The 15,441-nt window shown below is 42.2% G+C and overlaps 1 protein-coding gene across 1 annotated transcript; it reads left to right on the forward strand.

The window, feature by feature from the left end:
* The first annotated feature begins 7,805 nt into the window (after positions 1–7,805).
* Positions 7,806–12,152, forward strand: LOC133909454 (mediator of RNA polymerase II transcription subunit 27-like). The gene is made up of 7 exons (XM_062351893.1): positions 7,806–8,178; positions 9,393–9,554; positions 10,505–10,958; positions 11,172–11,231; positions 11,326–11,394; positions 11,586–11,629; positions 11,721–12,152. Exons 1-7 carry the CDS (start codon positions 7,982–7,984, stop codon positions 11,860–11,862), a joined length of 1,128 nt encoding a protein of 375 aa, XP_062207877.1. The 5' UTR covers positions 7,806–7,981; the 3' UTR covers positions 11,863–12,152.
* The last annotated feature ends 3,289 nt before the right edge of the window (positions 12,153–15,441 follow it).

The raw sequence follows: 15,441 nt of genomic DNA on the forward strand, positions 1-15,441 counted from the left end.
GGGGGTATAAATACCCACCCTCCCAAAAACTAGCCGTTCACCTGAGAAATGCAGTCACTCCGCAAAAATGCGGACTCTCCGCAAAAAGGTGCGGACACTCCGTAGTTCCCAGTTAACCCCAAAACTAGTCGTTGGACCTGGAATTTGCAGACCCTTCGCAAAAATGCGGAGCCTCTGCAAATGTGGACTCTCCGCAAAAATGTGCGGAGTCTCCGTAGTTAACAAAACAACACAGCTAACCTTATGAAAAACGGTTATAACTTTTGATCCCGAAGTCCGATTTCGACAATTTCTGACTGTATAGAAAGCTTATTTATAGGACTACACAACCCAACTGAATTCATGAAATTAAACCCATAGGATCAAATTAGGAACTCTATGAAACCCAATTCATACATATCTACACTTTCGGCACCAGGCTCCTAAAGCGAACTCTCACTTCGGTTTTGGCTAGAAACTCTTGAGCACTGAGACACGACAATTAGCTCAATATTACATCCCTCTTAATAGTGTGGCATACCTATACTCAAATTCAAAGATAAAACTCATTTGAATCACATTTGAGCCTTCGAATACCTTCGAGTACCGCTTATTTATTTCAAACTTTGAGGGTTGCCAACTTCCATATAATCTTCACTGCATCTCTTCTTGATTCTTCGTATAATCGATACAAATTAGTCATAGCTTCGTATGGCCTCACACGGTCCATTGGCGCAAAGCCTTCACTCACCACCGCCTTGGTCCTTTGGTGCTAAGCTATTTGCTTGCCCTTCACCACGAATGGTCCATCGCAGCCGAGTCTTGCTTTCTCTTCATCATCTTGCCATAGAAAATTATTTTGTATCCGACATCTTTAAAATATTCACTTTATAATTTATGGAGTCCATTCTTTGTTCTTCACTCTTGACATATATGATTTCAATTCAACTTATGCCTTCTTATGAATCCTAACCTCAACTCACTCTCAAGCATAAAGCACATGTGTTAGTCTATAAAACTTAATTGATAACTTTAAACCTTTAGTCACTTAGTTTTCACAAGTGACTTAGCCTTCATGTTTATTGTCAATCTTCAAGCTTCTTTTTCTTCTTATGAGCATTACTAAGATCCCAATGACTTTGGTGCAATCCTTTTTGAACTCATAGCATTCTTCAACGAATCCATACTTTATTTCCTATTCATCTCTTATGGAATAACTTAATAATAATTCTCAATATAATTGTTAGTCCATAGGTATTATCATCATTTACCCGAGCATCACCTAGAGCTCATTCATCTTGATACATATCTCTCATCCATGCATCATCTATGGAATATCCTACTAACAACTCTCAACAACATAGTTAGTCCATAGTTATTATCATCACTTACCCGAGTATCACTTAGAGCTCATTGATCTTGATGCATATCTCTCCTCCATGCATCACCTATGTAATATCCTACTAACAATTCTCAACAACATAGTTAGTCCATAGGTATTTGTATTAATTACTAAAACCACACATAAGAACTCGATGCACTTTCAAGGGGCAAGGGATAAGACCACAAACGCTTCCACTGAGAGGCTCGGTGCCGTGCTAGGCTTGCCAACGATGTGGCAGTGGCCACCAGAGTCAACAAAGCCGACGCCGAGCAGAGAGCAGAGAGAGCGGGATGGGAGTGAACAGTGCCGGCCGAAAGAAAATCCCCTCTCCACTTTTCCAATCCATTTGAATATCTTCCTATGGTCCAAAATTCATGGGACAAAATTTGTGTGAAACTACAATTCCTGTGCAACCCATTTTATCTTGTTTTCAATTTAAAATTCTCTAAAGTAGCAAACTTTTCTAACTTTTTGTAATTTCTATGTCTTCAAAATCATTCCTAAAAATTTGGGAAAAATTACTAATATTCCTCACTTATCATGGACTAATTTCTAAAATTGTTTCCAACTTTATGTTGCATAGAAAATATGCGAGTTTCTTCACAAAGCATTACTTAATAATAACTTTAACAATTTGAGTTCAATTTAAAACACATGCCAAAAATTGCTCAAAACAATAAACATGATGCTCATTAATGATTCGGGTGAAGTGCGGGGAAGAGAGTGAGGAAAAGGAGTTTCCAGGACTGGAACGATAATGGAATCACTGGATGATACAATAGTGCTATATGGCATATTTCTCAGACCTCGGGAAAAGTCTTAGGTTTCTGAGTGCCATATTCACCTAGACAAGTTAATCTTATAACAAGGATATTACAAGATAACAAGGTGGGTGTCATCATCCTTTCTCATCTCAGTTCACTCACATGACAAAGTTACAACTTCTATTTACATTCATGAGAGAACAAAGGTGAGGGTGGTGTCCTTGGTGACTTGATGGTGATTGTGTACATATATAAGAAAAATAGGAATATAAGATTCCTATTAAAACAAGGGTGGTGTGGGTGGGATGATAATGGTGCATGACACAATCTTTCTCGAAGAAAGCATGCGATGCACCAGAATCAAAAGTATGGTTGCGGAACGAGGGTTCACGAGCTACGTACCCAAAATAACACCGTCATCCTCTCGAGTCCCTTCGGTGGTGATGTGGTTCACTCCGCCATGCTTGGGAACGTGCGCCTCCTGGGAGGCTTGTGGAGTGGGTTGAGGTGATTGGGAAGGTCTAGAAGCAGTTGCCACGGCTCCCAGCTTCGGGTAGGGGCAATCTCGAGCATAGTGGCCGACACGGCTGCAGTTGTAGCATGGCCCGTCGGGGCTACTAGTCACACTTGCTTGAGATCCCGTGGGTCGTGGAGGCTGTCCTTGCGAAGAGGAGAAAGATGGACGTAGCACCACCCACATTGATTGTGGAGTAGCAAAAGTCGCCATATGAGATGGTGGAGGTTGACTCTCCGTGCGAGCGCGTTGAGAATACCCACCCATAGAAAGCGACGGAACCCTCTTGCGATTCTTCTCCTCCTGGTGGTTCTTCAGCTTGAACTCCACTGTGAGAGAGGTTCTCACTAGCTTGTTGAAGTCGGTGAACTCATGCATCGACAGCCGGTCTTGCATCTTGGAACTGAGGCCGTTCATGAAGCGGTATTGCTTCCGCTCATCCATGTTTACCTCATCCGACACATATTGGGCAAGGTGGTTGAACACCTGCATGTACTCCATGACGGTTCTACCTCCTTGCTTGAGGTCCAGAAACTCTCACCTTTTGATCTCCATTATCCCCTTGTGGATATGATAATAACGGAATGCCTAACGGAACTCCGCCCAAGACACCCGGTGGTTGGTGAGGTGCATGGCCAAGTAGTTAGTCCACCACGCGCCCGCCGCACCCTAAAGTTGATGCATGGAGAAAAGTGCCTTCTCATGGTCTTCACATATGAGGAGAGTGAGTTTCTGCTCGATAGTACGAAGCCAGTGGTCGGCATCGAGAGGATCCTCAGCCCGCGTGAAGGTGGGCGGCTGAGTCCATAAGAAATCGGCGAAGTCATCTCGGCGTCTGGCTCCACCTCCTTCTTGAGGGGTCGTGTTACCCACGAGAGCTTCAAGGAGCATCGTGTGAGCATGACGGTTCTATTCAATTTGCATGAGCACATCCGCCATGCTCTACGGTGGAGGGTGGTTCTCATTAGAACCCTCGGGAAGATCTCCGAGACTATGGAGGGTTCTCATCCTATTGCAATGATAAGACGAATAGGGCAAAGTCAAATTCTAACACAACCTAAAGGCATTCACCATATATCATTTTCTTGGACCCTTAATACCGTATATATGGAAACATGCATGCATATGACCAATAGGGAAAAATGAATGCATGCTCGATCCCTATCTACTTTTTCTTTCTCAAGCTTGTCTCTTCACAACAACATCAAGATCACATGCATTTATATAACCAATCATCACCCTTTGTGCCAGAAAGAATAAGTAGTACGAATGGTGCTTGTGCGTCTTGCCGCATAAGCGACAATTCATACATTGTTGTCAATGTATTCACTTTTCGTACCCTCGCTGTACGGGACACACCAGGCCCCTGCCTCGCACTGGTTGAGCCTCCGATATTTATTACCATCGGGATGCATTCCTTACCTTTTTCGTCGATGCAACATAAATCATAAATGTATCATAATGCGAATACAAACAATTTAAGCGTCGCTCATATCCACGCTTTACACTTAGGGGCATAATATAGCAAATTTATACATATTAGCAAGAGAGGCACTAAAGAAACTTTAGTGGGTTGCTTAGTGATGTTGACACACTTACTAAACAATGCTTAGGATTGTTTAGGCTACTTAATTAAATCAAGCTCTGATACCATACTGTGAGGAATCGTCCAAATAATATTTTAATTAATCATTAAGAGGATCATTATTCACAATCACGATCTCAGTGATTAATCAGAATACCATCCCGGTAGTTCTGGCATGTGTTTTGTGCCTAAGATTAGAACACATACCTTTCCAATATATACATCACAACATAACTTAAAAAAAGCGAGTAATTAAAATTATAATACAAGTTCTTAAGAATGAAACCATTTGTAACAGTTTATACAAAGAGAAACTACGCAGCGGAAGAATAAAACCTTAACAACAACAAAAGGAGAGTGGAGCCTTATGCTCTTAGACTCCACCTCAAAAGCTGCGCCTCACCAGAGTAAGATGCGCTACTCTTACCCACCACCTGCACCGGCGGGCATGAAGTAGCCAAACACCGCCTCACCATCACCAGCAAAACCTGAAAGAGCAGCGTGAGTACGAAGGTACTCGCAAGACTTAATCTATATAGGGCACATATAAATAGCCTAACTCCAAGGATCATGCATTGAGCTATTAGCAAGAGTAAGGCCACATGGTTAAGTAAAACATATACGATAAAGCAACCTGGACAACTACGTGTGAGCATGTATACTTAACTGACATGCTAGTGTACTCTGCAAACCACAACTTGAGCATGTATGTATAGGAACTATAATATCTCATCAACAATATCCACCGACCATTTCCATCATACCATGTCTTTATCCCACATTCGTAAACTCTATGACCGATGCAAATGAACGGAAGCATGCTCATGACTGACACCATGACATTTCGAAATGTTTTTACACCATACGACTTGAGTGACCACATAGGCTCACCCAAGGGGATACCTCTGTCAACCTTTTTCATACCTGAAACCACCCAATTGCAATGCCCCTATGGCACCGGGGTTACCGCGAGCGTGTCTGGGACACCTCCGGCTCCACGCCACCTTGCTTATCCTTTTTTTTTCTCTTACGTATCATAGAGTCGCAAGGCAAGTGTTGGCACAACATATGATAATCGGCTTATCTTACTATTAGATCAGCATGTGGTGAGTACGGAAAGTGCGAGAGCCAACCGCACCGACGGACGACCTTAAACGATGCAAAGCGATCTATGGTATTCGGGCTGCTCTCCCGAACTACCTAGATGACTCCTTCTGGGCAGAAGATACCCCTAACACCGCCTACATCTCGCCTTAATCTCACATCTCAACCTCATCTTTGTATTTGTGAACAGTGACTAAGCCCTAGGCTTGCGAACAACGGCAGCACCCTCGACTTCTTCCGAGGACCTAAGCATTTCGAATAATCCTTGAAGCTAGACACGAACTATATCATCAAGGTTACAAGGATAAGGATTCATCAATAGATCAAGGTAGAGATAATGTATCAACATAGGTTCTACCCATATCAGCCTGATACTGGACTCAACACATGCAAACATACATAAATCATAATTTATCAATTTAAACTCCATTCAATTTGAACAAAGGGTGCAGTATGCTTAGATGCATGCCTTGCCGCTCTGAGGTCTGCCTGATACTACCTACACAAAACTCGCAGAAGTAGTGTGCCTCGGTGTCACCCTTGATCACACCCTCGTTACGCTCCGATTCTTCGTTCACTAAAAGAACGTATGCAATGATGAGCATGAAGGATGTGCAATGAAAGATGCTCCACAGTGCATGCCAACGGCGGAGATATAACACATTACGGCATACGCTTTAAAATATTAATGATTTCCTTAATCATTGATTATTATTAACCATTTACTAATTTCCTAAATTAATTAAGCTTAAACAAAGCTTAAACCTAATTAGAAAATTAACTACGCTTAACATGAGTGTGATTATTTTTAATGAACAGGGAACAATATACAAAGATTATCAAAACTAATTTCATCAATTTTGGAGTTACCATTAATTAATTATGAATTATCAAAGCCTTCCTCCTTGCTTCACATGGCACAGGCCCGGGGATTGGAGCTCGGGCTCGTCGGATTTTGAAGCGGCGGTGAGTGGGCGTGCTTGCTCTGCTCTGCTTTGGGCTTGGTCGAACAAGAGAGTGAGGGAGAGAGATGAGAGAGCGGCGAGGGGCAAGGGATAAGGCCGTGGACGCTTCCACTGGAAGGCTCGGTGCCATGCTAGGCCTGCCGATGACGTGGCCGTGGCCACCAGAGTCAACAAAGCCGGCGCAAAGCAGAGAGCAGAGAGAGAGGGATGGGCATGAACAATGACGACCGAAATAAAATCCCCTCTCCAATTTTCCAATCCATTTGGATATCTTCCTATGGTCCAAAATTTGTAGGACAAAATTTGTGTGAAACTACTATTCCTGTGCAACCCATTTTATCTTGTTTGACCTGTAATGCTTGAGCAATTTCAATTTAAAATTCTCCAAAGTAGCAAACTTTTCTAACTTGTTGTAATTTTTATGTCTTCAAAATCATTCCCAAAAATTTGGAAAAAATCACTAATATTCCTCACTAATCATGGACTAATTTCTAAAATTATTTCCAACCTTATGTTGCATAGCGAATATGTGAGTTTCTTCACAAAGCATTACTAAATATTAACTTTAACAATTTGAGTTCAATTTAAAACACATGCCAAAAACTCTCAAAACAATAAATATGATGCTAATGATGCTCATTAATGCTTAATGACCTAATTAACAATTTTGAGCTGTCACATGCTCAATCATCATTGGTAAATATATATTGCCCTAAGCTTTCATCCAAGTATTTTGGTCCATTTCAAATCATATACCGCTGGTGCTTACCGCTTAGCACTATCTGAAACCTGTAAGATCCACCCAATCTTTCATATTTCTCAATTAAAACCAATTATGTACAACTATACTCCTGTATTTGCTAGCATATCTGGCAGTCAAGACTTGGATTCGGTGAATCTCCTGTCGGAGTCAATCCTGACCACAGATTGGTGAAGAAAGGTAATGTAGCCACAACATAAATACTGGTTAAATGGTTGGTACTACCAGAATCTATGACGACGTGGGAAGATTACTATGTGGTAAGGCAGTGTTACCCATATGCTCTAGATTGGGGGACAAGTTGTTTCTCAAGAGGGAGTGTTGCCACGGCTGGCGCCATGGATTCCCCGCACGATAGAGGAGAAGGCGAAGCTCTGAACTTTACACCACTATTACGTGTCCGACGAGTTGATGAAGTCAAAGGGAAACAGTAAAATGTAAGATGATAAATAGTACCGTAGGTCAAATACCATGTAAAAGGATTACAGCAATAATACTGTAGTAATTCCGTTAGTTACTATTCATAATACAATATAGCATAGCATCTAGTCCTATCCACTAAGATCCAACGGTGTACAGTATTTTGTAGTCACTGACTGCACCGAAGTCAGAGTATCCTCGTCCTGCGTGGCGGAGTCGTGTTGGGTTTGCAGTCCTGCGTGTGGGCCATGTTGGCCAGTGAGTGTGAAGAAGGAGAGGAGTATAAGAACTCGGTGTAGTGATTCCATTTGGCTTATGCTATGAACACGCGATTGCTCCTCGCCAACTTTCCTTCCTGTTCATCCTGCTCTCCCTCTGAAATCTCTCTCTCTCTCTCTCTCGTGAATTCTTCTGCTCCTCGCCGTTGCTACACAGTGGAGCCGGCAGCAGCCCACCCGCACGATCCGACGGGCGGGGACACGCCACCGAAGCAGGTGGCGCAGGCGATGGAGCGGCTGGGGCGCGCGGGCCGGCTCATCGCGGACATCCGGCTCGGCGCGGACCGCCTCCTCGAGGCCCTCTTCATCGCCGGCAGTGCGCCCACGCACAGCGCCCACCAGCACGCCGACAGGACCGCGCGCGCCGTCGCCCAGGAGGAGGCCGCCATGCGCCGCCACTTCCAAGACCTCCGCGCCCTCGGCAGGTACCCCCACCCGGACACCCCCAGCATCTCGATCCGGGAGGTTCTTGATAGTTCCCTTGGATTCCTAGAAAGAACCTGCGTGGCGTTCTACTCATTGCAGCATTCTCTAGTGGCAAATATCAAATTTTGCTGGAAAACAACCCTTACCCTTCTTCTGTTATCAGTGAGATATTCAAATTAGCACCTATGATGTTGTCTAACTGATGTTTAGGAAATTGATAGCTGTGGTATAGGATTTCTTTCTGCGTTAGTAGGGAAATTCTAGTTTTTAGTGCTTGGGTCAGTCACCCTGCACACCAAAAATATCAAATTAGTTTTGTTAAGTAATGCTTACTTTAGTACCTAGTGTCATGTTGGACTTGGAACTGCTCTGCGTCTGTTCTTGGTTTTGGAGCTTATGTTGGTTTCTAGATTGTCTTGCTTAGGCTTTGTGGTACTTTGAAGATTAGACATCTAATTTAGTTTGATTTAGTTCTTTTCTGCTAGTTTTAATCTTATGGTTGGATGTTTCTCTGTAGTTTGGACTTGTTGGGAGAAGCACTTTTGCAAAATATATTTGTGGAGACGGGTGGCCTTCCTCTATTTTATTCGGACCATTTGGCATTGCTGGAACACATATTACATTCTTGCTCTAGTACAACATTATAACCTCTGTGGAACTGTTGTAGCTAGAATTAGCACGGATACGACTTCAGTTTTGAGAAGGAAAAAAGGTGGACTTACTAGTTATGTCTAATACACCATCTGACACATGACTTGTGATATTTGAAAGCCATAAATATATCTGAAGTTCTGAACCATACTGAATTAAGTCGGCACAATATTTGAAAGGCATGTGAAGAGCCTTGGTTTCAGTTGTCTTCTTTTGCAATTATTCTCCTATTAAACTGGTTTAAGGAGCTTATATGCTTAAGGGCATCATTTTCACTTTTCCGTCCATGGACTAATTGTAATTTTGTGGTGTTTATCATGCTTTCACTTTTAATGAGTCATTGGTGACACTATTCTATTGGTAGGTTCAATGCATTTGTATGGAAATTTTATTTTTCCTTTTAAAATTTTAATATAAAATGGCACTATTTCTTCAACAGTGATCAGGCTAATCATTTTAATCTGGAAAGCTCCAGTTTTTTAACTGTGTCCTAACAAGTATCTTGCAGTCTTTTAGCCATTCTTTTTCGTCTGTGAATAATTCCTTTTTATCTGTTAGGAAGGCAATTAGAGGAGTCTGGAGTTCTTAATGTGGCCCTTAAAGCTCAAGGCAATTCGTGGGGCTTGCACATGCCACTTGTTTGTCCAGACGGTGCTGTTGTAGCTTATTCTTGGAAGCGTCAACTGGCAGGTCAGGCTGGTGCATCTGCTGTTGACAGAACTAGGTAAAATCATTACCTACTATTTTTTGTTGTCTTGTTTAGCTACTGCTGCAACGTGATGTGCTTCTTTTCTCTATTTATGATTTGCTGTTGACTTGTGACATTTTCACCAGCCTGCACTAACGGAATGCAGTTTATAGTGTTTACTCCACAGTGGTTCTCCCTGTAATAAATTAATTATATGGTTCTTTGTGGCAGCTGAATTTGTGCAATCATTGTTCAATTCTGAATATTGCTATGACTTCCAATCGGCGCATTGCATAGGTGTTGTCATGGCTGTCATTTGTTGAGTTAATCAATGGGCAGTTTATTCCTCCTTTCCCACTTGTGTTTTTATTTGGGAAAAAATCCGCATTTTCAAGAAGAGTTTCAGTGTTTGGATTGTTTCTACCGAGCTTTTAGAAGTATTGTGTGCTGAACAGAAAATGTTTGTTTTTCCAATGCGCCCGTATTGTCCAGCATAGAATGGCATTGGAAATGTCGTGATTGTATTATTCATGAGCATGTTTAGATGCAAGTACCGTGCATGGTGCTTGCAATCATCCACCAGTCTCTATGGGAAGAGGCCAAGAGTTCAGCACAAATTTCTTACCCCCCCCCCCCTGTTTAGTAAACTAAAACATCTAAAAATTACTCACCATGTGTGGTACTGTGGTTGTTCCATTTTGTGATAAGGAAAAGGTTCAATCTACGTCTCTCAACTATCCCTTTAATTTCAACCTAAACTTGAATACCCATTTAAATTCCATCATGGTCTCCAGTCATTGCTGCTGGTTGAGGATGACTAGTGGTGGCATTTGTGGTGATTTTTTATGGCACCCAATCATCGCTTACTGCTTTGAAGACTTTGCAGGAAACTGGGGAAAAGAGTTTCTACTTTTGCATTATTCATGTATTATAATGTTTGGATTGTTGATGATTTGGATTCATCCTCATCCAATGCTTTTTTTCAGGTTAGCTCTCAAGGCCTTCACTGACCAGAAAAGAAGATTCTTTCCTCATCTAGAAGATGAAGTGCTTAGCCATCTCCATGATGGTGAACCTGGTGTCGCCAAAAAACCTAGGTTTTCTGCCAGCAATGCAGAGCTAGAGGAAAAAACTTTATCTGAAATACTGAAAAATCTAGAAAATGAAGTACCTAACATGAAAATATTCACATACCGACATCTGGATTGGTCAAAAAGAGCTTCATCATTAGCATCTCTAATGGATGATGACTTTGTGGATCCATCTAAAGTGTTGAACCTGCAAAATATGGGCAAAATGAGATCTGGTGCTCTGTCAACTTCCATAGACCAGGTTGCAGTAATTGAGTTGCTGGTTCCTTCAATATTTAGAGCTATTGTGTCATTGCACCCTGCTGGATCTACTGATCCTGATGCTGTGGCATTCTTCTCTCCCACCGAGGTAAGGATGTTTTCCAAAAGTTGATTCTGCTCAGCTCAATTATGAACTTTGCGTAAGCAGCCATGCACTGGTGTTGACAGTATGTGTCTGATTATAAGTTGCCTATGTATCAAGATCACTTCATTGTTTTAGCATGTTTCCATTAATGTTCTTAATGGGCAAATTAAGTGACCAAGACATCCTTTTTGACACATGATGTAAATATTGTACCAGGGAGGAAGCTACCTTCACGCTAGAGGCCTGTCAGTGCATCATGTATTTAAGCATGTAAAGGTAAGTACTTCTATGTTCTTTTTAATTTTTGTTCTGATAAGAGGCACTAGAAGCGAAAGATGGGTGTAGTTAATAGAATATGTTGATTATGCAGGAGCATGCTAACAAGGCGTTACAGTACTTCATCGGTGTGGAACCCAGTAAAGCACTATCTCTACTATTGGTAAGTTGCAAACTTGCAATAATTATTAGTCCCTTGGATACCTTCATATTAGTAATCCAATCATTGAGATTTTATTTTATGGGGACAGTCATTGCCAAAAAATTGATTGACACTATTCCTAGTTCCTACGCTTTCGTTGTTTCTTCATTTTGGACATTTTCTGTTACTAAAAACATGTTATTTTCTTGCAGCGTTGGATCGCCAGCTATCAGACTCTATTTACAAAGGTTTGCAGGTAATGCCCCTGGATGTTTAATTTGATGCACATAGTATTGTTAGTGTTTCTACCCTGTGAATAAGTAATACTTGGATCACTTTGTATGCAGCAAATGCCGACGACTTCTGCTGATGGACCAGTCCCTGGCTTTGCTTTTACCTCCTGTCCACCGCCCCTATCACCAAACTTCAAATGTTGGTTCAGATCTTCAGGAGGCCTATCATATTGGATGTTCTTCCTATAATGGCTAATGCTTCTAACGACACTCGAGACTCGTTAGATAGCATACGATGCTCCGGACGTTGTCAGGTGACAACGTACATGTACAACAATCTTTCTGTGTAGAACCGTGGTTAGGTACTTGGGTTGGATTTCCTTATTAGCAGGCATTCTGGGACCAGGTGTTGCAGAACCTGGATAGTTATGTAGAGTTTTTTTATGTATGCGTACCTTGATTAGTTGAAGTGTTATCAGCATCAGTGCTGCACGATGGATTGCAATTTTAATTGAAAATAACATTAATGCTTACATTCCTATTGTACTCAATTGAGCTATGGTTTCCTCCGCATGAGAACTGTTCATAGAGGTGAAACTTGTATTTGTCCAACTTTACTTGCGAATACGATGCAACAATAAAACACAATCGATGTTTCAAACATGTGTAAGTATAGGTAGTTCTTTTAGCACTCACTGCAGAGTTATCAGTTACAATGCCAACTGTTTACAGCTTAAACCAATAATACTAGGAGAGGCAAACCAGGTGGGTCTATTCCTGACTGGAACCTAAATATACACAACCAGTTTGTCAAGTATTTACAATACATAAACATCTCAAAGGAGTTCTCATGAAAGCTCTCTGCAAGTTCCACTAAGTTAGTGGCTATACAAGAAGCTCTCTGCTGATCTTTTCACATATCACAGAAACTCTACTAACATGTACATATTACAGTACCAAAACTCTCTTGGAACGATTGCGAACGTGATAGCGCTGCCGGATTCGCCTGTAAAACCTAATCACCGTCTGATGTCTGGCCTTTGCTCTCAACCTTGGATCGGAAAGGCTTGAATGTGCCAGGGTCCCCAGGTTTGATGCCAAGGGTGGTCCATATTGAACTCTTTGCAACCTCATCAGGATCATCGATCCTGAGCGTCTTGGGAACCCACAATGATTTTTCTTTCTCCTCTTTCAGCGAATTAGAATCCTGTTATGCTCACACTCAATTTCATGGATCGGAGATAGGATTTCACAGCGCCATGGCAACTTGCCAGACCTGTTCTTCATGAGTTCATCTCAGTTCTTCATACTTGTCTTCCAAGCCACGAGTCTATCTCCTTTAACTACTTGCTAACAACCCACTCGTCCCGCAGAACTCCTACCAGGCCAACTCTCCTTACATTACATGGGCCGCCACACTCACCTCACCCATTCGGGCCCACTAATCCTTTTGCTGGCAAGTTTGGCACGCTTTGTTTTCTCCCGCCTCCTTCCCACCGCCACGCCTCTGGTCTCCTCTGAGCTGCCACCTTCTGCAGTGATTCCACCAGGGAGATCCTCCTGACCTGGGATGGTGACAACCCCGTCTCCGTCTCCTTGAAACGAGGCTTGTCCCCAAGCCGAAGCCTTCGGAAAGCGCTGACGCAGTGCTTGTTCATCTTCCCAGGTTGCTAGGGATGGTGGCCAGTCAGACCACTGCACCGCTCCATCTGGATGACGATGGAGTCTTCGATCCAATATAACTTCCGGTACTTGAAACGGAGATGGTATAGGAGGCAATGGAACAGCAACTTGGTCAAATGTTAGTGTAGCTTTCTTCAATTGAGAAACGTGAAACACTGGGTGAATTCCTGAGGATGGTGGCAATTCCAATTTGTAAGCCACCAGTCCAATCTTCTGCACAATCTGGAATGGACCAAAATATTTGAAGGATAATTCGTGGTTAGCTCTGGTGGCCACAGATGTTTGCACATAAGGTTGTAGCTTTAGATAAACATAATCTCCAACTGCAAACTGCTGCTCAGACCTCTTCTTGTCTGCCATTTGTTTCATTCTGAGATGAACTCTCACTAGATGTTGTTGGAGAAGCTTAGTCATCACCTCTCTGTCATTTAGCCACTCCTACAGATCAGCAATACGGCAAGCCTCAATTCTGTCAATGCCTAGTTGCCTAGGTTGATGACCACACAATACTTCAAAAGGAGATTTGCCCAGGATTGAATGGTGACTAGTGTTGTACCAAAACTCAACTAGAGCTAACCATTTACTCCATTTGTTAGGACAAGCATGCACAAAGCATCTGAGGTAAGTCTCCAAACATTAATTCACTCTTTCGCTTTGTCCATCTGTTTGAGGGTGGTAGGAGGTACTCATCCTCAAATCAGTCCTAGCTAGTTTAAAAAGTTCTTGCCAAAGAGAGCTAGTAAATATTTTGTCCCTATCAAACACTATTGCATAAGGCAGCCAATGTAATTTGAAAACATTGTCCATGAACACCAAAGCGACTTGGAATGCAGTGAAAGGGTGAGCCAAAGGCATAAAATGTGCATATTTGGAGAACTTATCTACCACCACAAAAATGCAATTGAACCTGGAGGATTTGGGCAAACCTTTTATAAAGTCCATTGTGATGACTTGCCATGCACCATTTGGAATTGGAAGAGGAGCCAATGACCTTGGATAAGCTACTCTCTCAGCCTTGGCTTGTTGACATACTGAACATTGTGCTACAAAACTTTTAACTACTTCCTTCATCTTAGGCCAAGCAAACAGGTTTTTGATTCTCTTGTAGTGACATCAAACCCTGAATGCCCCCCTATGGCACTGGTGTGCAAAGCTTGCAGGATCCTTTTCTGAACTTCTGCATTTGCACCCACCCAAATCCTATTCTTGTACCTGATGATACCATTTGTTAGAGTAAATGACCCTATGATCCCTTTGACCACTAAACCAGCCAGCAATTCTTTGGTTTTTTCTTATTGTTGATACCCCAAGATTATATCTTCCAGCCAAATGGGTTGAGCCACAGAGAGAGCTGACAAATCAGTTGCATCTGCAGACAGAGTTGACAGTCCAGCTGCATCAGCACAAAGGACTCTTGACAATGCATCAGCTACCTTATTGTCCACCCCTTCTTATAAGCAATCTTATATTGAAGCCCCAATAGTTTGGTGAGTGCCTTGTGTTGCCAAGGTGTAGATAGTCTTTGCTCTTCTAGATGTGTCAAACTTCTTTGGTCTGTTCTTATAAAAAATTCAGCCTGCTGTAAATATGATCTCCAATGTTCCACTGCCATTATGATGGCCAAGTACTCCTTCTCATAAGTAGATAACCCTTGAGTTTTGGGACCCAAAGCCTTGCTGATAAAAGCAATGGGGTGTCCTTCTTGTTGCAACACTACTCCCACCCCCTTCTCAGAGGCATCTGTCTCTATAACAAAAGGCTTTTGAAAGTTTGGCATTGCCAATACAGGTGCACAGACTAAAGCCTGCCTTAAAGTCTAAAAGGCTTCTTCAGTGGTTGTTGTCCAAACAAATATTTCTCCCTTCTTCAAAAGGCTGGTAAGTGGTTTGCTAATCACGCCAAAATTCTTCACAAACTTTCTATAATATCCAGCCATTCCTAAAAAACTCCTTACTTCTTTAACACTCTTAGGTTGAGGCCAATCCTTAATGACTTTGATCTTTTTTGGATCAATGGTGACTCCTTCAACACTGATCACATGCCCCAGATAAGCCAACTTGTTTCGAGAAAAAGAACACTTGGACAACCTTATCTTCAAATGGTTCTTGGTTAGTAGCTCAAAGACTTGTTGTAGGTTCTTCACATACTCCTC

This window comes from Phragmites australis, chromosome 1 (genome assembly GCF_958298935.1).
Source record: "Phragmites australis chromosome 1, lpPhrAust1.1, whole genome shotgun sequence".
In the NCBI taxonomy this organism is placed as follows: Eukaryota; Viridiplantae; Streptophyta; class Magnoliopsida; order Poales; family Poaceae; genus Phragmites; species Phragmites australis.

What these genes read in the sequence shown, in the direction of transcription:
- LOC133909454 (XM_062351893.1), top strand. Translation starts at nt 7,982, where the DNA reads ATGGAGCGGCTGGGGCGCGCGGGCCGGCTCATCGCGGACATCCGGCTC. An exon ending in GACCTCCGCGCCCTCGGCAG is followed by an intron (nt 8,179 to 9,392) that starts GTACCCCCACCC and finishes TCTGTTAGGAAG; the next exon opens with GCAATTAGAGGAGTCTGGAG. An exon ending in ATGTATTTAAGCATGTAAAG is followed by an intron (nt 11,232 to 11,325) that starts GTAAGTACTTCT and finishes TTGATTATGCAG; the next exon opens with GAGCATGCTAACAAGGCGTT.